This window comes from Bombus pascuorum, chromosome 1 (assembly GCF_905332965.1).
Source record: "Bombus pascuorum chromosome 1, iyBomPasc1.1, whole genome shotgun sequence".
Lineage (NCBI taxonomy): Eukaryota > Metazoa > Arthropoda > Insecta > Hymenoptera > Apidae > Bombus > Bombus pascuorum.
This window is the reverse complement of record NC_083488.1, coordinates 21,906,652-21,932,363: the sequence shown is the minus strand read 5'-3', so window position 1 is coordinate 21,932,363 and position 25,712 is coordinate 21,906,652. Positions and strand designations below refer to the sequence as shown.

Below are 25,712 nucleotides of genomic sequence, written 5' to 3'. Positions count from 1 at the left end.
AAATTTCTATCGTTTCACAGATAAATACTACGGAGTTTTCTTCCATTGTTTATATTCTACGATAACGAATACAGACAAATAGCGAGAAATAGCAGCTTAACAGTATCTCATGCACGATAATCGTTTTATCAATCTAAACTCGTTGCTGTTTACCATCGTAATTAATGCATGCATTTATTCTACTTCTCTCGTCCTCCGCTCTGAATTTGAATAATCAATAAAGGTATCCGATTTGTAACAGATGTTCGCTCCCAAGAATGATGAGAATATCGTAAGAATGTAAAAGCAGATACGAGAATTCAGCCGAGTTCGATGCACCGTATAATTACATCGATTTCACTAATTCTGCTAATCGTCACCTGTAATCGTAGCTATGCATTAATTATTAGACACTTGATACAGCTATATGTATTTCAAATAATTACGAAACCATTTCTGAGTTCCAAAAATATGGATGTAATCGCAAACTATGCATTGACTAAAGATAGTTGATACAAGAATAGTTTAAATAATTTGAAACTTATCAGTAGGTTACAAAAATATTCATTATCAGAATTATACAGAGTTCATCTAACTGTAAAAAATCGAATATTTATTTTTTATTGTAATTGCAGAGGAAGAATATTAGAGGGAAGAGACGAATTGTTCAAAGAGGACTACGTTTTCAGAAGCATATTTTTTTCACACGTGCAGCGACGTATCTGTATTTTTCCGATGCACTGTTCATCTTTTTTTTTTTATTTTTTTGTTAAATAAGAATACTTCTTTTTCCGTACGTAAAAAATAATTAGAATGAAATGACGGAAAAAACGGAGTTCTCTTTGAATCATTCCTGTTTCTTTTGACATTTATTTCCAACTACGATCGTAAAAGGGATATAAATGGTTCCAACTGTATGAATCATTCCACTTTTGGAATAATTAATAATCCATCGCAGTAATTGGACGTTAATAGATACAATTTAAGGAATTGATTGGTTACTTAAATAACCTCTTACATCGAGTCAGAAGAAGCTCATAATAAATGAATTTATTCCTGGAAAGATGTTAAATACGTTAATGCTAGATCTCCTAAATATGCAGATTCAATCTCCAATATCAACTTTCGTATATTAGGGCGAAATTCATATATTGCACATTAGTCAGTTAAAAATAGTCTTTACCTGCAGATTATAAAATTCTTGCATGTCAATTTAAAATTACTCTCTATAAAGAAATTGTTCTAATTGAAAAAGACACGCCTATAAATAACCAGTGGTTAAGCGCCAATGCGAAAAAGGTATACGTGGTTTACGTGCCTAACTGTCAGAAAAATTGTGTTAAGTGATACGACTATAAAATGTGTATAGTCCATCCATAGGCAAAAATGTTCAATATCCAGAACAGTGTTTCATCAAATATAACATATCCAACCAGTTCGTGACATTCGGTAAAGGAACAGAAAGGATCCTATATCCTACGTGAATTATCGATCCGTAAAGAATGTAAGACGTATATCTACGTGAAATGGCCATAAATTGTGGTCTCGACGTTAATAACGCAAGAAGATTAATTTCGATAGCTTCGTTAACTTCACGTAATATATATATTTCAGTTCCAAGTCTCGATAAAGGACTTTCGGTAAGTTGGATGTTACTCGCGTACAGTCACCACCAAATTTACTCGATTTAGTTGGAATTGTTATCTCGCGGCTAGAGAAATGAGCAATTTCTTCGATTCGATATCTAAGAAACTACCAAACGCCTCGATTGAAATTCTTCCAGTTGCACATCCGTTTGCTGCATTAAGCTCGAAAATAAACGAAGCCTTAATACGATCAATCTAAATGCAATTATGGCCCCACCGACGCTAGATTTAGGAAGGATAATGCCACTGAGTTGAAAAAGGATAGCAGGTCAGGTAGTGCTGTAAGGATCAATACGCCATCCTCTCTCGAGGGAGAGCTTCACGTGTTGCTCCTGTTTCCGGTGCCACCTGGCGCACTAGAAAGGATCAATGTGCATTCTCCGCTACTACTCTTAATTACCGATCAACGCGGCCATTATAAGAAGAATAATAACAGGCATTTACAAGCTTATACAGTGGTTCACCAATGTACTTAAACGCTCGTCGCAGGAAATTTTCGCGTGCAATATATTATGTGTTATGTATGAATTATTGTACCAGTTCATCAACACCGTAATGAAAGTCGACTATCGTGATGATGATATTCGTAAAGTTTGAAACAAATCTGGAAATGTATATAGAAACTATAAGATGGTTAGCGCAAGTACATTCCGCAGAGATTACAAAATTATTTAAACAGTCGATTATTCGTTATATTAATAGTCCACGGTATTTGATAAGACCGCATTTGACTAGTATTATGCTTGAAATGACCATTTAAGCACCAGGCCATTTATACTAATCTTTTACTAAATACGTAATATATGTCTGCAATAAATATCTTGTAACTTCTATATAAATATTTAAATTAGTTTTAAATTTTACCAACCACGATAGTCGGTCTCATACGAACGCTAGTGAAATCTCAAGATGTTCCTATAAGCGTTCGAATAATCAAATACTTAGGCTACCCTATTTCGTGTAGACGTTTTAAAAAACTAATTTATTTGCTTACAACTGGCAGGTAGAAAGTGCAGAAATTAGGTGTGTCTACGCGACAAGAAAGGAACTTAGAGAGCTTACTTCTGAGGAACCACGTCCTCTTGAAATGACACTTTTCCTTCCGGTTTCCATGAAAATCCAAGCCTTCCTCCTAAAGAAAAGAAAACTCCACTCTCGAATAATTCACACGAACACTCTCCGCTGGAGAGTCCTCGTTTTCTCGGATAACCTTTGAATCGTTCATTCCGTCTGCGCTTTTGTAGAAATCGATATTTTAAGAGCAGATACTTCGAATAATTCAGAGGCTACAGTGAAAGGCAAAAAAGAAAAGAAAAGGTGGAGACAGAGAGAGAGAGAGAGAGAGAAAGGTATTGGATCTACAGAAGAAATAATAACGAGTGGTGTAATTAGACTTTAACAAGACACTGGCTATAAGATCGAACAAAGATAAAATATAAATCCAGAAATATTATATTTATAATTATACCTTCTCCGATATAGTTACAATACTTAAATACAAGATAGTAAATCTACTTTCACCTTTAAAACCGGTTTTCTTCTGAGAACTGAGAGTAAAACAATAGAGCTCATCGCGATAGAAATTTGATGAAGAAAGGAAATGAATGCGATATAAGAGCATACTTATCGACACGTCACATACATATCGTATTGTTCTCGTTATCATTGACATATCATGATCATTTAGGCTACTGAATTGCGCAGTGTAATCTATCCGAAAGATAAAACTAAACAATCTGTACATTGGAAGTATATTCGTATCATACAGTGTATGTTATTTATTTCCACTAAAGTACTATATTTCAGTTAGTCAACAAATCATGAAGAAAATCGTCTATAGCTTCCTCGTGTCTTCTTTATCCATGAATCTGATATATACGATTACCATTCAATTTCTATGTTTCTTCTAATAAATAATTAATACAAAGGAATACAAAGAAATTACAATGAATCAGTTCTATCGATTTGCTGAATAATGTCGCGCATGTCAGCGTGTCTATCGTAATTTGATATTGATTTCAATCTCGCTGATTAAAATCTAAATATTTCATGTTGTCTTGTCATTGCAAACAATACAACTAATAACGAAATATATACATATATAGTACACATATAGAATTAGTCAGAGAAAATTAACGAAAATATGTACGTACATAAATATACGTTTGTTCAGGTCGTATGAAAATGTTAAAATACGTAACTTAACGTACAAACATTTTTTGTTTTTCATATTTTTTGTAACTCGCGTTTGCTACTCCGAAATATTACAATTTTTAAGTGTATCTAGATAATACACGAAAATGATTAAACAATTTGAAAACATACATCGAATAAATATTTTTATACTTTTTATCACATACTGATACAATCAAAATCAATATAAATCTATGTTGCAGTATTAGGTATAAGGAACGTTATTCAAAATATATTAATCTTTTATTAAGATTAATGAATTTTATATTAATCTTGCATGAATCACTTCATTAAAAGGTTTTCGTTTATCGCGTCGGTATTTACGCATCAAATATCTGCCAAACAGGATTAATAACTCACTGGAAATCCAATGATATACATCACGAACTATACTGCAACTAAAAAATGAGAAATCCGTGTTTCGAAATTACATACTTTTGCAATATATATGATACAGATATATTGGATTCCGTGATAGATTCATTCATTCTTCACCATTGTACGCATTTCAAAAAATGTTATAAAAATTGTATTTCAACGTTCCTATGAAAGATACACATTTATAAAAGGAATTCATAGAGAAATTAATTTTTAACTAGATAGAAGTTATACAAAAATAATAACACTTAACGTGTTCTTCTAAGATAGCATGCATCAATTTATTTCATTGTCATTGAATATCTTATGACGTTGCATATTTTCTCAAGTATCTTTTTATTTGCACAAAACTTTACAATTTTTTAATTACTAGACTTGATTGCATGATTCAAGCATATTACTCACGTTTATTAGTCAAGAAGCTGATAATTTCACACACACACATATACGTTGTGATAAAAAATAAACAAAATAGTAAATTGTAAAAAATTACGAACAATAATTATTAGTCTCAACTGTCATCGGCAACATGAAATCTTGGAAGTGTACACCATGCGAGTTATCGCTAAACGTCAACATTATCAGAAAATAATTAATCATAGCAATCTGGATCAATCACGAAACCCATATATTGATACAACAGAAATCACGAATTTATCTAATCTTGTATCGAAGACGAATCGACGTTACATATTTTTAAAATATCATGTCAGAGTATATAAACTAATAGCTTGCATGAAATTTCATCTCAGTTTGCAGAAACCGAGCTGGATGGAAACATGTTGGTGACAACGTTGACCTTTTTTACTCTTTTCGCTCTCTCCAATGGTGAGTAGTTGCTACTTTCATACGTTTCGTTTCGTTGAAAAGATATATTTATTATAAAATTCTATTACCACTCTCTATTTGATAGAAGAATAAAGTTTAGCGCTAAACGACACGAGAATTATATATACTACGACATTTTTCATAAAAACTGAAATTCGTATCTCAAACAACAATATTACAATATTTTATTTCGGGATATTTCAAACGTTTCGTTTTACTTTGCTACAGAATTAGCTTAATTCTTCTGTTAATCTCTTAATCTCGTGAAGATTTCAAAATCATGTAATTAGAACGTTCGCTAAACGTTTCGGTTGAGAATTAATCCACGAGATTCGAAACGTATGAAGAAGATTGAAGAATTGTTTCTATAGCGACAGCACGTTCATTAGCGGCAATTTCCGTGATTAAATGTAGCTAATAAGCAGAGCAATCAGTGCCAACTGCATAATGAGCAGCGTTTCATCCACAATCATTAGATACTAATTATTCTGTACCATTATTATTTACATAGGTGGATTGGTGCCGAAATACGACCCAAGGATCGTAAATGGGGAGAGCGCTAAAGAAGGAGAAATCCCATATCAAGTGAGTTATTTCAATAACGAGATATCGTTGTCTGTTAATTAGGACAAGAAAAGATTGAATCGAGAGAAAAATCAGTTTCTTAGAGAACCTAACAACCCTCTATCGAATGAATTCGTTCTTCTTCCTGTCATTTATCCTGCTTCTTGAATATTGTTTAATTATCAGGATATTTCTTTTTATTCAGGTATCACTTCAAAACGTAGATTCTTCGTTCCACTTTTGCGGCGGCTCCGTTCTTAATGAAAATTACGTCATTACGGCAGCTCACTGTACCGTCGGGTAAGCATTCGAAAAATTTTAGTTTCGAACTTTATTGTATGTACGTTAATTTTTCACGAGTAATTACGAAGCATATACACAAATGACAACATCAATTAATTCGAGTTTGATGATTTATAAGAAATTTCCTTAGACAAGTGCGAATCTTATGCATCGTTGTTATATGGAAAAAGTTGAAATATGATAAGTTAATCGTTATTGATTTATTCACCTATGTAATTAACGCTATCAATATTTTGTAAATATCCAGAAAAGTGACAAGCGAAAAGATAGTTTCGATATGGAATCGTCTAACGATATATTCAGTTCTAAATCTAATCTTTGACGAAATAACAACAAGAATTTTCCATTTGTGGCTTTCAAATAAAAAAATTCATCTTTCTTTCGAAGAAAATCACCAAGAGCAATCAAGATTGTAGCAGGCACGATTAATCTCGCAGAAGGAGGTTCCGAACACTTGGCTGAGAAAATCATCATTCACGAAAAATATTCTGCTTCAGATTCTTGGATAAACGATATTTCATTGATCAAGGTATGCACTCAAGCACAGATTTTCCTAAGTTAATAGTATCAAGCGGCACAGATGTTCTTATTTCGTTATGGTCTATTTGTCATAGGTCAAGACACCATTCCTAAAATCGAAGGTACTTTCTTTCGTTCCCCTTCCATCGCCAGATTATGTTATTAAGGCTAATGATGTGGCAACAGTTTCTGGATGGGGTAGACTTTGGGTAAGTTCTCCATCTTTTTGAAAAAAGTATTTCTAATACTCGATAAATGCGTTTAAATAGCTCTGAATGCTTTAAAATTTCTATCACGTTCTGTATAGTTGTAATATTAATTAATTGCAAATAACTTTGTATCGTGCCCCATACTTATGTATTACAAATGTACAACTGCAGCAAGGTGGTCCTACGACTGTTCTCCTGCAACGCGCAAACATCTTGATTGCTGATCAAGAATACTGTAAAGTGATATACAACAAAAAAGATTACAACATCTACGATTCGCATATTTGTGCATACGACCCAAGTGTCGAAAAGGGATCATGCCACGTAAGTTACACATGCATTAAAATTATATTACGTAACGATTATTTTATTTACGATTATAAATTGGCTTGTTTAATCTCACATAGTTTCATTTATTCCGCTTTGATTATCTTTTCGCGAAAACGACATAGACGATCTTTCTACGTGATTTCATTCGTATTGTATTCCCACAGAATACCCTTTTACACTGACTGAGACTTTCGGTGTAATTAGTTGCATGAATAATTTCAATCGTTCTTTGTAACACGCTTCGTAAATTGTAATTTGTAATTACAGTTGCGTGAAATCAACGTAAATTGTCTTTATTCAGGATTTCGCAGCAATTAACGGGGTTTCATGATTTCACTGAAGTTGTTCTTGAAAACTTGATTCTTTCTTTTCTCATAGGGTGACTCTGGTGGCCCCTTGACCGTCAGGGGAAAACTCGTTGGTCTCGTTTCTTGGGCAATGGGCTGTGCCCTCACTGACTACCCAACTGTCTACACCCGTGTGACGTCTCATCTTAATTGGATAGAAACACACGCTGTGTAAAGCCAGCAAGTGAAACGTGAACTGGAAGTCGAAGTAAAACACACAAGCACGAAATTCGAATACCTCTTTCCATACAGGCCAAGGTGTTTTAACGTTTTATGAACTGAAAATATTATAACCTGCATTTAATATTATAATGTATTTTGTACATTTAATTGACAAATAAAATAAACCGTTTATTTGATGAATTAATATAAATTCTTTAAACCATACTTCTATAAATAGTTCACTACGTATGTTTATGTTAACAATCTTTTATTTTGTAATATATGTAAAAATATTAACACGTTGACGCCGGTGTGGCCCATCGGTGGGTCACGCGTGCCTGTCCCGAGGGGCAGCGATTGGTCACACATGTATTTCACAAAATAGGTTTATATTATTTTATCTCAACATTATAAGCAGGCATACAATAGTAAAAACATAACAATTCAATATTATAAACTTAACATAATTATTTCCTCTCTTCATGCAATTTTTTAAAACAAGTTAGGCAGAATTCCGACTGGCCTTCACAACGATCACAACATGTTGCTATTTTTTTGGTTCTTTTCGCGGCATACTCTCTACCTTTTATTCTAGAAGTGCGTTTACAACTTTCTTTACACCGCCGTTTCGTTTTACTCGCGGGCCCTTGGTACGACTACAGAAAATGTGATCGTTTTTTGGACAGTACTTCATTTTCACTTGGCATTTCTTCTCTGTGAAGATCACTATATGTAAAAGGTGATAAATAATTTCTTCGCGAAATTTTAAAATTTTAATATTTGTAGTAGCCCATTTTCTATGTACATACCACGCATTTACGAGGCAAGTCCCACATATTAATCCCATTACAATTTTTTTATATGGTTCTGTGCAAACAACTATAATAGGATTACATCTGATCGGATAGATCAACCCCCTTTTTACCATCATTATAAAAAAAAAAAAAAACAGTGTCTGGCTTTAATTTACTATTTTTCCCCTGAACAATAACACGCCTATGATTTTTGGAAGTAGCTAGCATACGTACTGGCCTTTTGTCAGTCCATTTTACGTAACCTAACACTATTCTCGTCGTGTATGTTCCTTAAACGCGCCGTTGTTCTCCGACGGACATGCATGACTATTCTTTTTTCCTGTACGGAATTGAACAATTTTTTTGATTCGCGCTATGAACGTTTCTTATAGAAAAATGTTCGCAGAATTGCATACGATGTTGAGAATTCGCGTCAGACCTCTACTTTTTGAGAAAAATCGAAAAGAGTACAAAATTAGGGCCAAAGCTGGTCCCGTCTGCTTTACTTAACATTTATAGATATATGCAAATTGATATTTACAAACTATTGTATATCAATGTATTAGTTGAAGTCCCCGGAATTTATTGAACCCAACAGGAATCGTATAGCTTTTGTAATTTTGCTATAAATTGAGGTCAAAGTTGAAAAATTGCGGTCGCGTCGAACAGTCTAATGTGACCCAGCGCCGCCCCACGAAGCAGACAGTGAATTCGGGCGCCGCCCCACGGAGAAAACCATGAATATCGGCGCCGGCGTCAACGTGTTAAATATTTAATATACTAATACGTTATTTAACACTAGAATTACTGGCGTTTGAGACGTAGCTATCTCTACCAAAACCAGTCAAAATAACTGGTCTTTAAAAAATACGTAATAATAGAATATTTTTATATTTATTAATCTATTATTATCTTATAAAAGGAACTCCATGTTCTGAGATCATAAAAACAATACAATAACAACTTTAATAATAATAATAATAAGTTTATATAAGTTTATATACAATAATGAAGAATATTCAGTACCAAAACCTTTGGTAACAAGAATATTAAAATAAATTTCCATTGGTAAATATAAGAAGTATAATATAATAATAAGCGTAATAAGCGTAATGGAATAAATAAAATACAAATATAATTTAAATTAAATAAAATAAAATTATCTATAATACAAAAACAAAAAATACATAATGTACGCGGTAAATAAACGCATTATTTAAACAATTAATCGCTTATTCGTATACATACTGGATGTTATCTGATATCGCAGTTATTAATGGCAATTCTTGTCAAAAATTATTAAAAAATATATGAATGAAATGTCAATTATCTAATATTCTATCAGAGAAATTATAAAAAAAATGGATACTTCAAAGGTGACATGTATCGATGATTAAACTGGTTAGATTAATCGCGATTGAGAGCGAATGACAGATAACTATACGGACTTTAACTAGAGTAAATATGGCTAACACATGACTAATATACCGCAATGATAACTATCGCGCTAATCGAAATCTTCAAGTATCCAAATTATCATGATATGATAAAATCTATTTTTATTTTCATCCAAATTATTATCTGACTATTTTTATTTGTAATACCATAATAATAAAATCTCTGTTCCATTTCTCTTCTACAATAATAAATGAATCAAATTAAATTAATATTTAATAAAATTATCAATTGTTCTATAACGAACGAATATACTGTAGCGGACAAAAGTTTAAGACGATGATTTGTAAACCGAATATTGTATATATATATACAATAATATATACAATATATATACATAAACCGAATATATATTCTACGCATATTGTTATCTTATATGCAGACCGTCAGTTGTTAAATAAGAACAATGCACGAGTTACAACAGTTAGTTACCGCTTAGCATTTGTAAACAGTGGACATTAGTTTAAGACGATCTGTGTAAAACGTGAGTATGAGTGCAGTTTTTGAACATTTTGATTCTGGAATGTCAAAATCATTGTTTAGCGTACCTTCTATTGCTTAAAATTCATTTACGTAGGAACAGACTATGGGTAAATCAAAGAATTTACTTGAAAACGAAAGGGAACAAATCATAAGGCTGCGAAAGCAAAGTAAAACCTTCACGGAAATAACAAATACAGTGAACAGGTCAGAAACGGCTTGTAACCAATCTTGGTATACATTTTTAAAGGCAGACATGTATTGCGATCAACCGGAAAACGGAAGACCCCGGAAAACAATGCCGAAAATGGATCACCGGATTCATCAATTGAACGAAAAGGATCGTTTTCGTAGTGCAAATAATATTCCTGCGGAGATAAACTATACAAACAATACACAAATTAGTGCTAAATCTGTTAGGAGAAGATTAGAAGACTTTAACTTAACGGGACGAAAATCCCAAAAGAAACCACTGCTAAGTTCTAGGAATCGAAAAGGACGACTTGCACTTGCTAAAGCTCATAAGCATTGGACAAGTGATGATTGGCAAAAGGTATTGTTTTCGGAAATCGAAATTCAATTGCGTCTCTTTTGACAGGATACGGTATGTTAGACGTTGAATTGGCAAAAGTTTGAAAACGCAGTGCATTTTAAAAACTCTTAAACATGGTGGAAACGTTATGGTGTGGGCGTGTTTTTCTCGAGGCGGTTCTGATCCGATATGTCGTATCGATGGAATTATAGACCGTTTTCAATGCATGGACATACTCAAGAACACAATGTTGCCTTTTACACGTAACAATGAGTATGAGTGGTGATTTTATTTTTCAAAGTGATAATGATCCGAAGCACACGACTGGGGTTGTGAAACAATTTTTTGAAAAAGAAAATATTACCGTGCTGCCGTGGCCGTCGCAATCACCAGACATTAATTCAATCGAGAATTTGTGGAGGATCATAAAAAAGATAGTACGAGGTTATAAACCGAAAAATTTAAATGAACTTCACTCTACAATTGAAACAGCTTGGAATAATATCACGGTAGATCAATGTAAAAGATTAATAGATTCTATACCAAGAAGATGTACCGAAATGATAAGAAATAACGAATATTGGACAAAATATTGAATTTAAACAAAAATTGTGTATATTTTCTTATCAAAAATTAACATTTTTTCTGTAGTCTTAAACTTTTGACCGACGAAATATTATACAGATTTCGTTCCTTTTTTATAACTTTGCTACTGAGCAAAATATCAAAATGAAATTTCTTTTGTAAGTGTACAAACAAATGTCTAATTAGTTAATACCAAAAGTAGAACACTGTATTTATATTTTTTATGGAAAGTAAATCAATTATTTATTTTCTTCCATTTCATCTTAAACTTTTTTCCGCTACTGTACAAATTTAATTAAGAAACCTATTTTACTGATGTAATAGTGATCACTAAGTTTACTTATTTCTTGAAATAGATTTGAAAGATCTTTTATTTGCTACGAAATTTTGTATCTGTTCCACATTTGATAAAAATACACACTTTTCGGTGATTTCTGTTATTTATCAGCAAAGAGATGTACTTACTGATAAGAATGTCATTGAAACTTATATCACTGGAACAAGACTTATCTAGATGTTAATTGGAGATCGATCAAGTATGTTTTTAAATTGCGTTTGACACATTACACTGGGTATATAAAGAGCAAACCAACTAATGATAGCGTATTCGATTATATTTCCTTGAATTGTTAAGAAACATGAATCCGGTGATACTTGGACTGGTGCTTTTAGCTACAGCGTTAGCAAGTTCTAATGGTAAGTGGTGATACCAATAAGTTTTAATTGATATTTATAAATTTAAACCTCAACTAACTCGATGTAATACATTACAAAACCATTATTAGCTGATATATCAACTCACAACTTGGATCCTAGAATCGTGAATGGTGAGGATGCAAGCCCAAACGAATTTCTATACCAGGTACCAAAACTTATTCTTCACGCAAGAAAATCGAAAACTCAATCATCAAACAAACGAAATTGAATCGTATCGCGTTATTTGAATAAACTTCTTGTCAGATGAAAATTAAAACATTAAAGATGAGATAGACTAGACAAACGATAAAAAGCTACTGTTTCTACCTTTATTATTATTCATTTCTGTTATTCGAAGGCTTCGCTTCAAAGCAACCACCATCATTTTTGCGGTGGATCGGTGCTTAACAAGTATTACGTTCTCACCGCTGCTCACTGCGTCTATGAGTAAGTTTCGTAATTTCCTATCAAGTGGCATCTTCGAATATTGTAACACGATCAGCATTATAAGCCCTATAATACTGTTAACAGTGAAGAACCTAGCCAAGTCAAAGTTATCACCGGAACCAAGGACTTAAAAGGCTCTCCAACATTCGTGCATCAAGCTGTGAAGTTTATTGTTCACGCTAAATACAACCCTTTCAATAATTGGATCAACGACATAGCCTTGATCAAGGTATCTAAACGTCAAATGACCAAATTTACAATAAAAAAAAAACAAGTATATGAAAAGATATATAACACCTATAAATATTCATATAGAAATTTGCATATATAAACTTATCATTGGGAAGCACATTGCAATTCTATTTTGAAATCTTTTATTTCTTTGGCATAAGCTCTATGCTTTAGTCCACGATAGTCTTAATATTAACATAAAGAATTAATATGATTAATGTAATTTTTCGAACGTCAGATATATCAGAGAAATAATATTTGACGAAGAGATAAAATTTTAAATCATTGGTTATCACTCCCCATTTTATAACCTAAGGTTTTTTTTTTATTTTATTTTGTTTTTTACAATTTGTCCTTATGGACATTTGGTAAAGTGTTATATCTTATTGGTGAAAAAAAAAAAATAAAATAAAAATAAATATAGCATGTGGGTGGCTACCCCCAGCGGGGTGCCAGCTTCGTTTTTTCTAAGTTATATCTTTTATGAGGTCTATTGGGTGTTTCCTTTTTATAACTTAAGGTGTCTTATTTTTCTAGGTGAATAAGCCATTCGAGATCGGACCACATCTAAGCTTCGTTCCTTTACCGCAAGCAAATCAAAATATTCCAGATGACTCACGTGCTATTGTATCGGGATGGGGTAGGATCAGAGTAAGTGTTAATTTGTGTTAAATAAAACGTGCGAGTTATTTTTGCGAGTTACTCTAGCTGACGTAGCGTCACGATTTTACTCAAATATTCTATCGTACAGGAATATGGACCAAGCTCGAGAACATTGAAAAAAGCAACCATCTACATTACCAATCAAAATACTTGCAAGGATATCTATGGACAAATATATGACACGCAAATTTGCGCCGGTGATCCCAAGATCGAGAGAGGAGCATGCAACGTAATTAATATTTTCTGTCCTAATATTTTAAAAAATTCGTATTCGGACATTTGAAGACTACAAGGGAAGAACATGATAAATCACGTTTCTTATTCTTTGCACGAAAGCAATTTTAAGATTCACTGTGTCATCAATCAACGTCATATTATCAAAATTATTTGCATTTGCTTTTGGATCTAAATATGTGTTCTTGTTAATTCCTTCAAAATTATTTAAACATTAGTTGTCATGATGTTACAGCATCAAGGATATTAACATATTACTTGTCTTAATAATTACATATTTCTTTAACTTCCATAGAATATCACCAATTTATTAACTGTTTTTCAATTATATCATATGAAAATTGTTTAATCGCAAAGCGACATTAACATCAAAAAGTCATCGTGTTCTTCTTCCGGTCTTCATATTTTATTTGTCATCTTTGTGTTATAATTCATGACAATTACGACAATTAATTATACTTTCATAGGGTGACTCTGGTGGCCCCCTCACGGTCAACGGAAGCATTGTCGGGATCGTATCATGGTCAAACGGATGTGGTCTTTCTAAGTTCCCCACTGTGTACACTCGCGTTCCTTCTTACATAAATTGGATTCAAGAAAACGCAGTTTAAAGTAGGAAAAGATGGAAACTGTGCGACATAACACAAAGTTTACCGCTAATTATTAATACAGATGTATTGATAGCGGAACATTACTCACTATTCATTTGTCTTTAATATCAATTTATATTTTTAACCAATTATTCTATATAACGTATTAAAGAGAAGAATAAAAGGATATAGTTCATCATAGGATAACATTTAAACCGCAACAGCATCTATAACAATAGATAATTAACTTTATGTATGTCGGGTTAACGTTATGATTAAGGATAGGGGCGTGTAATAAATCTCTACTGGAATTGGCCATAGTTGTTATACAATCGAGGTAATGTTGATTAGCACAAGTGCGAGTATTACAGAATCGACAAGTAACCGCGGTGATTAAACGCTAATGATAATGGTCTTGGGTTCGATAACGAATCCGTGGTCAACGGGATAACAAATATACTTTCTTCCAAAGTCTAAGTTGGACTCGTGATTAAAACCGTGAAGTATCCACTGATCGTAAAAGGCGTTGTTTAATAATAATGAATGTACCTCTCCGTCATGGTGATGCAGCAGAGGAAAACTATGATGGGGTGTGTGTCTCAGGGCACGAGATCATCGGATTCGTCGAGGACAGCCTCCGCTCGGAAAGTGAGGGAAATGGACGTTGCTGTTAATTTCTATGTTGGTGGTTAGAAAAGGATGCTAGCCACCCTTGAGAGAAAATTGCTAGCGAAAAGCATCGTACGTGAGGAAAGCAAATCTCCCGTATCTTCCTGTAGTAGGTGACAGATTTACGGACTGTTAGGATAAAGACTGTTTGTCAATTTGAAGGACCTTAGTTAACTAAATCCTAAGATTTATAGCGGATCCTCGGGCTAGCTGAGCATATACTGTGAATGATACATCGACATCTGGCAATCATCTTGCCCGAAGAATAGAGTCTGTGTGTGGCGAGCCACGGGGCAAAGACCGTTAGAATGTTTACTGTAAAGTGTCGGTACAACTATTTATTTTAAGGAGAGCTATGCAATTCTATACCTCTGTTAGGTAAAACGTTCATCCCGTGACCGCGGCTACGTTCGGCGACTTCGAGCCCAAGCTCACTATCGCAAATCTCGGACAATTATAATCGGGTTGCTTATAAGATTAAAGTGTTACGAATATTCCTAGGAATTCCGAAAGGAAGGCCCGGTGTACTTACATCTCCGACATGTATAAATTATAATAAAAGAACTCCATATATTACCACACATACTTGGTTATTGATATTCCATTCCAGCTCACAGCTCCAATTCATATACGTCGAATAACAAAAGATATTCCTCTGCGAAATTTTTATTGACAGATGTTTTACGAACGTATCACTTACATTGCTCTAAGGTTCAATGTTCAACATTCACAACGACGTTTTCTTACAACACACGAACAAAAACTCTCAAAACAAGCTAACTTTAATGCACGCTAAAAATGCTACACAGACAGTAGTAGGTATACTAAGCCTACCGAACTCAATGTGGATAATCCCAGATGCGAAATATGTAGCAGTGTTTAATTAGATTGCACACAATACGGACACTGGGAGGACCTAGTTCTACAGTATATAGACAATAATAGGCTTATCTGACATCACACAAAATAATACGAATCAGTCAAGTTCGATATAGATAATTCTAAACTCAACTGACTCAATGGTTCCAAATCGAGTGGACAATTTTACTATCTTTTTTTTTTAACACTTTGACTGCCACGCCGAAATCACATGTTTCGCTCAGGACGCCTCGGGAGTATTTTTATTATTCAAAGTATATAATGGAAAAATAATAATAAACTGATGATGTAAGACAACATTCTTCCCCAATAGATCGTTTATCTTATTAGTGGCGCCTCGATAACAATTAATAGCGACATATAACAAGACTTCGTTTATTTTAACAGACCATTCGCATTCGTTATTTCGTCGTAAGCAAAACATCCAGAATATTGCCGAAACGTGTAGAAGATATTAGTCAATAGCATTTGCTCATTCTATATATAATAGTAAGGTATGTGCACACTTCTAACTTCAATTATACGATTATAAAGCAACATTTACGATTATTTTCTAAAATGTGTTTATAATAATATTCGTAGATTATCCCTCAAAGATACGGATGCAAACACAGTGCACCGTTAGATGCAAGATTTGTTCTCATTTCTTTTTATTGATGTTCTAATAAAAATTGTTCAATGGGGCACTTTTTATTTCAAAGTATCTTCTATTTATCGGTTATATTCAAAATACCCTAACTAATTTTCATACAATTTTTACAATTGTAAGAAGTTCAAGCGCTCCGGTCACCAATGACTAACGTGACAATTAAAGTGTTAATAGTTTTTTTTTTCCAAGAAGCAGGTTTTTTTATTTTATTTTGTTCTTTTTAATAATTTGTCCTGAAGGACATTTGGTAAAGTGTTATATCTCATTGGTAAATAAAAAAAATAAAATAAAATAAATATAGCTGTGGCTATCCCCAGCGGGGAGCCAGCTTCGTGTTTTCTAAGTTATATCTTTATGAGGTGATATGTTATATCTTTATGACTTATATCTTTTATGAGGTGTTAATAATCGCTTAAAAATATGCAAATGTATCTGAGTGACCATAAATTCAAATAACGCTATTAATCATTGAACAGTTTCGTTATCGAGAGATTTTCTTCCACTTTAAAGAAGATTAAAGAAGATCCACTTTAAGTAGATTCATTTTCATCAATTCACACATCAATTGTAGCACAGATCTAATCTGAGACCTGATAAGACAGTATATAGAGATATAGTAAACTTTGAAGGTTCACAAAATCTAACAAGAACCTCGAAATTCGGCAGAAACCACCTAATGTAATCCATATGTAATCCTAATGTAATATGTAATCCTAATCCATAATGTAAAATCCTTGAGAACTTAACAAGCTGCTACCTAGTCACGATTGAACTTATGTTTCCATGAACAAAGCTATGTTGTTCGATTTTGTATAAAACAGCCGGTGACATGCATTGATTTCGAAAAATATATTAAGATCCGAAGGAGAGCTAATCCGTGTTGCTCGTGTGACTTTGATAATCGTCGTTAATAACTTCGTTTGATTTATGACAGAGATTCATAGTTGTACTCATAACATTGGCTATAGATAGACACACGAGGTGACTGGTTTCTTGTGACACGAACGCGATCGCGCGAATAATCCGAACGTATTACGAGCACGTGAATTATGGCGTTATTGGATTTCACCGGCCTTGCATAAACACAAATGCGGAATCAGAATGCAATCGATGTTAGCTCAGCTGTCAATTCGATGAAAACATTTGGACACTGGACACGACTGTGATTGCGTGTAACGATGTATAAACTTAAAAATCGTTGAATTGTTAATTACAGTTGATCAACGATAAACTCAAAGTAAAGGAAGTACAATATTATAAATATAGCTAACAATCTGAAAAGTCATTATAAATGTTAAATTGTGAAGGTTTGCACGTTGGAAAATTAACTTTACCCCCGTAACTCTCGTTTGCAACTCTCGTTCCTTCTGTAACAAATATTCCATTAAAACAAATTATTTTAATCTTGATCGTTTACTTTAGGATCAAAAATAAAAGAAAAATTCATTCAATCATTCCGTAATAAATGACGTTATATATTGTATCGTGACTATCATGACAGGATCGTATAACGCGAAACAGCTCGAGGCTAGTTGCAGTAATGACTACCTGTGAAAAGGGAAAACTCATCTGCGAAACGAATTCGTTTCCTTTGCCTCTTTCGTTTACTCGAGGGTTCATTTTGGTGGCAAGGGTCAATAGATATTTGAACGAGGGAAACTTCTCGGTTTTCGTGATGTGCAATTGTATCTTACTTTGATATTCCATTTCAAAAGTGGTTTTGTAACCTTCCATCTACATACATAATACATGTATATAAAAATTAATGAAAAATAAACGGAACACAAGCCAAAATACAATTCATAAACTCATGCGTGTACCTACACGTTTACGTAGTTGCATTCGAGTCATTGATTTAAATTTAAAATAGAATTTATCGAGTGATCTGCGCTTCCTGAAAATTGTTCGATATATCAACCGATGGTGTTTAAATAAAGCGAATAACCGACAGGGAAAATTTTTCTTTCTGTATAAAATCAATGTTTGGAAATATCCTGTTCGTGACGTTTATTAACGCAAGAAAGATTACAAACAAACGACTTATTCAAACGAATATTACCGTTCAAATTCTGATTTTGATTTTGCGTTGAATATCCATGAGACAGGCAGTAAAACACGAAATAACGGGTCAGTTAATACAGAGAAATCAATAACACCATGACGTTCATACGATGGTCTCATTTCCGATGCTACTTGGACGAATCGATGAATACATATGTTTCATTCGAGTTTTAAGAAATCGAGCAACTCGAAAAAAATCTAAATGAACTTGTAATGATTAATTTCACGGGATATTAAATATCGAAAAATTTCTTGGGCGACGACTAATTTTCTGAAAAAAAAATGTCTACGTCGAACACCGAATGAAGTTGAAGATCAAGAGAACACGATTTAACTTCCTTTGAAATTTCTTTACTTCCAAGCCGCTTAACGACTCTTAATAGGTTCGAAATAAGTTTGACAATGAATATAAATTTGCGAATATTTCGTTGGTAATTTGATTCTTAGGAGACAGGATTCCGTTCATAACGACGTCAAAGCGTTTCTTCTCTTCTGTTCTTTTCAATTTTATTCTTAAACAGCAGAAAAGTTTGCTCAAGGCTTTCATTTAGGAAAAGAAACTAACTTCATTGTACATATATCGCAAGCTACCATGGTGCGCGATACATTTTCACAGGTATCGTAAAATTTTCATTCATAATAGAAACCGGTGCACAGCAGCGGTGAAAAATGTTCGCATGTCGAGAGAAGGAAAGCTGAGAGGAATATCATTGTATGAAGAAAAATTCTCACGGGAAATTCTATTGCGAGTAACGCAATGACTTCGCGACACAAGCATGTCATGATGACAGACTTTCATAAATCTTTGTATTTTGGAGACATAACAAAAATTGAGGAACAATGGCACAAAAGACGCGCGAAAATAAACCTTTTCTTTGGATACATAAAGAAATCTTTTGAACAAGAAACTTCTCTCTTTTCTGTACGAAACGTTAACGAAAAAGATAAATGTGAAAATCATTAAACGTTAATCAATTAATCTGTAACGACGTTTATCCTATCGAATGTACCACGTGATAAAAATAAAGACAAAGTATGAGAGAACGTAAATTATTTTGTTACTAAAAGGGGAAAACGGTTCTCCTCTCGCGTAAATATAATACTTGATTAAAAGCAGGACACGAGCACGGTGTTTGTTGTAAAAAGCACAAAGGGTAGACCAAAGGAAAACCATAAAATGAAATTTGGGAATAGAATGTATAATAAGGCCGGCTCTTTGAGACACGGTCGAAAGGATTGCAACGTTGACAACTTCCGGGAAGTGGCTTACGAAATTTTGCGGCCACATTAAACATTGGTGTTTGATGGTGGACGCTTTAATCTCATAAACGAAATAATCGAGCCAGGCGTTATGAAGAAGGAACATCGTTCCCCTTACAAATGTATCCTTTTGTACAACCACGAAATAGCTCTAAAGCCTTGAGACGTTTATTTTATGATGAATTTTTATTATACAATGTAAACTATGTGAATTCAGTAGGAAATTAATCACGAGAAGCGGGATATCTAAATATTTCTATTGGAGTTGAAGGTAGAAAAAAATGTCCGAAGCCGATATTTTTGTTTGACTTTTCTTACAAGCTTATTTATTTAAAAAGTCACCGATGTTTTTTTAAATAGTATTATATAGCTGTTTTCAAGTTTCATTTGAACTCATAGCGTCACGGCCGATGTCAAGGTGATTTTAAAACAAGCGTTTAACCTATGCTTTTAGCGTATGCTTTCAACCTAAGCTTTTACCCCATGATTAAGAAATCTAGATTTGATTAATCAGCATTACATAACAATCATTATTCAAACGAAATACGTTTCCATGTTAGTGCTTCCATTATCAGAACTACGAGTAGAATTGTTTTCATCGTTCTTTCAATACGATAACTATATATGCATTTTATTCCTATTTACTTTATGTAAATATTTAAAATGACTCTTAAATTAGAGCTTCAATCAATCTAAAGTTTCTTTTGACATTAGTTCAAGCTCAATATTTTTTAATACACCGTGAATACGAGAAGAAAAGATCTAACAGCGCGATCTGAGAAGCAAGTTTTATATAAAAAGGTAAATATGTACAATTGATACATTCGCAAACATCTGTGAGAAAACGTGCCGTCAAAGTATCAAAGAGTATGAAAACATAGTAATTCGCAGGTGCACGTACGCAAGGAAATATCGTGGCAACCGAAGCATTTACAAACGTTGCAAGCGACAAAGAATGCAATTAGAATAACTTAAAAAATGTATATGCAGCAAGGTATATTGATTATTCTTGAAGATTCTAGTCGACGATGTACGTTCAACCGCATTTACATTACTAATGAAATTTCATTCCCGTCTTCTATTCATAGAAGTGGCAATACGAAAGATTTCGTTGGCGTGGTGTTTCGCGTTTCGTTGAACGTATTCTCAAACTACTTATTTAACACATAGAAAGTTGCTTGGTACCGAGAAAAGAAAGGAACACGACGGTAATTGGCTGAAACTGGGCCAGTTCCCAAGGAATCGATTTCCTTGTGAAAATGAAGAAATCTCTCTTCCACTTTTCATTATCTCCAACTCAAATTCAACCACCTTCTTTTAGTCGATTTTCCAACCAACGTACGGATTAATCAAACAGATCAAACTGTATGAAATATTCAGACGTTGATACTCTCTTTTACTTGATCTATCGCGTAATCGTTCTACAAATTTATTTTCGCCTATCTTCTAAATGAAGAGCATAAGGGAAGAACGCGATAAATCATATCTTTTATTTCTCAGTACGTTGCCAAATGATCCCACGTTACAAAAAGATATATATTTGTCCTCTCTCTTCGTAACTTATAGCATTAATATGTCTTAAAAGTTATACGTTTAGCTTCTACGAAACTTCGTCAACTATATTTTTCGACCTAACGAATTCTTTTCACTTGTAGCTACTTTATATTAAATTGTTAAATGTTCAATCATAAAGTAACATTAAAATGGAAAGATTAACAAAGATAGGAGAATTCTAATTCAGTGATAAGGTTTCGCGAGTAAACGAGAAATATACATTTTAACTAAAAAGATTTTATGAAAATCTTGCCAGTATAATATTATGTAATTCGCGTAATTATTTTGCAATTATAGTATTTTATATATATATATATATTTCAATTTGTAAATTAGATATCAAATAATTAACAGCGTCGGATTCCTTTCGTGTTAATTACTTGCCTCATTAAACGTCATTTTTCAACGTGAAACACAATTCACGTGTGCGCTTCGTTATCGTGACGTAGCATTGTACGAAATTCATTAAGTTCTTCCTTGCACGCAGTAATTAATTAAGATAGGGCATCCATGTCGTTAGTCGAACTGGCAGAAAGCACCTTGCCACGCCATGGCCCTAGCGTGAAAATAATCTAGTTACAACGTTGCGATGAAATTACTGTCGTTGTTTGGCAAATAAATTAAAGTGGTATCATTTGTTTTCAGCGAAACAGGTTCCACCCACCCCCCGCCAGTCACCCTTTCAAAGAAAAATCGTTCGATCAGCTTGTACGTCGATTAATTGCAGATCCGATTGCAATAATCCATCATGCACTCCGTAACCATTTATTCTTTATACAATTGCACGGTACGATAAAATTAAAACGAATTTTAATTTACAATAAAATTACAAAACCAATTATGAGATAATCATAAAACAAACAGTATTGCAAAAGGAAATTAAAAAGAATATTACACCTGTTGAGAATATTGCAAAGAAGGGAGAATGTTACGAAAATATTACAAATCTGAACGCAAATATGTATTCATTATATCTTTGTAAAATAAAATAAAAGAAGTTTTTCGACGGCAATGCACGCACAAACTTTCGAGAAAATGTTTGCAAGCGGTTTTTTCCAAAGTGCAAAAGAAACTAATATTCGCTGCACAGTGTCGGTTAAAGCGTACGCTTTTACACAACTTAATTGCCGGGAAAACTCGTTGTCAAACTACGAGAGCAGAACTTCAACACAAAGGATTGCTCCAATTGGAGCTTGTCTCCAAAAGAAAAGAATACAATTACATTACAACCAACTTGAAAGGGGGAAATAAAAAGACGCACGGCTCTTTTCCTCACGACGACAAAACCAGAACACTGACCCTCAGACGTGATTCTTAGGCGTTCCAATAAAATCAATACGAAATCTTCAGTATACCATAAAATCGTATTACGTTTTTGCTAAATCGTCCATTGGTAATAATTACAAGTAAAATGTATTAGGTTGTCCGAAAAGTGTCTTTCTCTTACAGACACGTCTTTTACAACAACGCATTTTTATACAAACATGAAACCTAATCTGTCGAACGTTGTGATTATTATTTTGATAGAACAAAATGAATCATATGTAATTCGATGAAATAATATAAAACGGAAAATATTGTGCATCCATTATTTCCTTACAAAACGAAAGAAACTTTTCGGACGACCTAATATTTATTCGAATATGTTTATATATCAAATATCTAAATTGATTTCTGGAAGTTAAAATAAGGAAAGATTATTAAGAATTTCCTTAAGAACTTTTCAATTATTTAAACATTGTTCTTGCTTTCAATTACCAGAGAAAATAATTCACGCGTTCATTATAAATGAGACATTCTATACATTAAGAGAAAAATCAAGAAACGAATATCGATTGTATTAAATTTCTATAATTAATTTCGCTAATATGCGCGCATATGTAATAATTATAATAAAGCTCTGAGAGTTATTCGAATCTCTACACAGGGAGGAATAAATTTGAACAGCGTTATAGCATTATATTTAGTATGAACACGTGGCGTGAGATGCATAAGAGACGCATTCTCTCAGCTACGGCTCATAAACCGTATCCGCGTTGCTGTACCAAAAATAATTAGGTTTACAAAACGAGCAAACGCGTAGACTACAATTTATAGCCAATTTCTTTGGCTTCATTCGATTTTTTTTTTTTTTTTTTACCCAGCATACCTTCATTATAATATTAAATTGAAAGGACTCGCTCGCTCGCGAAACTAAATTTTTAAATAGAACAAAACGATTGCGGTTTAAAGTATACACATTAACAGAGTTTGCCCGTTCGAGCGAAATTTTTAAGAAATCGATATTAAATTTATACAAACTACTTCTATCAATGGCATAAGCTTATAAAGATATAAAAATGCATCTTAATCAGCTTGTACGAAAGTAATGCTTTTGATGTATTAACAATTATTTCTACTGTATAATTAATTTTCCTACGATAATATAGTAATAATAGATATACCATTTCATTATGCTATCTTCTCAGCAATTCATTCCAAATATAAATTGCGACAAATTATTGGAAACAATAAACAAAGAAAGAACTACCATACGGTATACTGCATTTTCTTGATTGCATTGTACATTTCAAACCGAGCATTATATTCGCCAGTAAAAAAGAGAAATTTCACGTCGAAATTTTTATATAGGAACATGGAATTAATCGATAAATGTCTTTGATTTAACCGTTTCAAAAGTTTTGTCTAGAGAATCAATGGAAATTCTCTTTTTCCTCCGACACCACTGCAGCTGAATGATTCGTTTCAGAATCTTGATACACTTTCTACAACGAAAAGTTAGATGGTATTTGAAAAGAGCACTTTGCCACCTAGAAATAAAGGGTACACGAATAATTATTCGTTATTATTAACAGAGTGAGCAGGGGCCGCATCGTCTCGTTAAACGTGCTTCATATTCAAGTAGTGATTCACAAGGCATAAAAATTTTATTGTGAGTGTATTAACGCACACAAACGACGGTTACCAGTAAACTGGAATTGGTTGCAAAGCTTCAACGATATATATGTAGTACATACAGACGGAAGAGTGCCATCCGCACCGGCGACGAGTACAAGTTTAATGCAAATGCTCGGCAAAGAAAGACGCGCTTTCTCTGTACTTTATAAGATGAGTAACCGATTAATTCAAACGCGAATCTTCTCATTTCATAAAAGTCACAATGAAATACGTAATAAGATACTTTCTAAAATAAATAAGAGATCTATGTATTTTGTACATGAATAAGTATTTCAATACTTAATTTATTCGCTTTGATGAATAACTTGGAAAATAATTTTTTTTACGGTGAAGACTTTCTGCATTTTTGGCGTCAAATATGAGAAATGTGTTCCTTTTACTTTTCCTATATCAACGATTGCTTTATGTAGTATTAATGGTAATATCGACAATATAAAATTTCTAGTACTATCTTTCTCAATTTGTCTGAATTTCTCTCGTACTAAATTTTCAAAGAATTAAATACGATATTTCAAAGTATTATGCTATTAAATTTAAGTTAACTCTATAAAAGCATCCTCTATAAAAATAACAGAGACGAGCAGAGATTCAGGTGACAATCCTTAAGCCTATAACGTGATATCGACTTTGCCAATAGCCGTTATAAAGGCAGCGTTCAGGTAGAACATACATTTCAACCACAGAAAACAGTGAAAACGAGGTAGGTACATATAATACATGAAAAAACAAAGATTCTCCAATAACCGTATAATCCGTCCTGTCACTTTTTTCCCATTCTCTACTATCGCGAACGCCAATCGTGTTACCATACTCTATACTCCATAGCTGTTAAGCAATTTTTCAAACCTGAATACCTTCATCCGTGAAAAAGGGTGTTTTAATTTCTTTATGTCGAACGTTCCACATATAGCAATATTTATTTTAAACTAAATAATTCCTTCTATATACATGACCCGTTGCAATGCAACTATCAAGAGATTCTCTACGTGATCTTATGAAAGATAAATAATAGATATTTTTGAGAAAGTCAAAGTAATAGATTTTAAAATAGTTGAAAATAATATTTATACGGTCTTAATTAAAAATTACTTCGTTTAACTACCCTTCATCTAAATGGTACTAAATGTCGGACTAAATTCGGTTATACTACTGCAGCAGTTCCAGGTAAACATAAATCAAGATGTAATATGAACTCTACTAAATAACAGCATATACATAAATAAGTACTAATAGGATAGAAACTTTCCCTTTAAATTATTATTTTTAACACCTTAATTAGTTGCTCCAAATATATTTCAGTGCATCGTCCTATTGGTTTTGGATTCTAATTCCGATAGAAACGAACGTATTAAAGTATTTCATATCTCGATGTGAGCAAGAAGGTACGTTACAAAAGCGTTCGATTCTGTTCGTTATTCAATATCGAGTATGACGTCGCAAAAGTTTTCCGCCCACGTAACCGTGTAACCTGCATCCATCTCTTGCAGGAAATTTCGGCATCGTGGTATCACCACGCC

At 33.2% G+C, this 25,712-nt stretch overlaps 3 protein-coding genes across 3 annotated transcripts in view; 2 read left to right on the top strand and 1 right to left on the bottom strand.

Annotated features, from left to right (window-relative positions):
* The window catches only part of LOC132908361 (putative mediator of RNA polymerase II transcription subunit 26), a 254,038-nt gene that overhangs the window by 221,062 nt on the left and 7,264 nt on the right, over positions 1-25,712 (bottom strand). The window lies entirely within an intron of this gene.
* LOC132908229 (chymotrypsin-2-like) lies at positions 4,871-7,659 on the top strand. Its single transcript, XM_060962028.1, has 7 exons — positions 4,871-5,024; positions 5,536-5,609; positions 5,794-5,888; positions 6,279-6,420; positions 6,506-6,619; positions 6,791-6,943; positions 7,328-7,659. The coding sequence occupies exons 1-7, from the start codon at positions 4,976-4,978 to the stop codon at positions 7,469-7,471; spliced, it is 771 nt and encodes a 256-aa protein (XP_060818011.1). The 5' UTR covers positions 4,871-4,975; the 3' UTR covers positions 7,472-7,659.
* On the top strand, positions 11,868-14,481 carry LOC132916059 (chymotrypsin-2-like). Its single transcript, XM_060975804.1, has 7 exons — positions 11,868-12,000; positions 12,090-12,166; positions 12,359-12,447; positions 12,532-12,676; positions 13,216-13,329; positions 13,430-13,570; positions 14,043-14,481. The coding sequence occupies exons 1-7, from the start codon at positions 11,943-11,945 to the stop codon at positions 14,184-14,186; spliced, it is 768 nt and encodes a 255-aa protein (XP_060831787.1). The 5' UTR covers positions 11,868-11,942; the 3' UTR covers positions 14,187-14,481.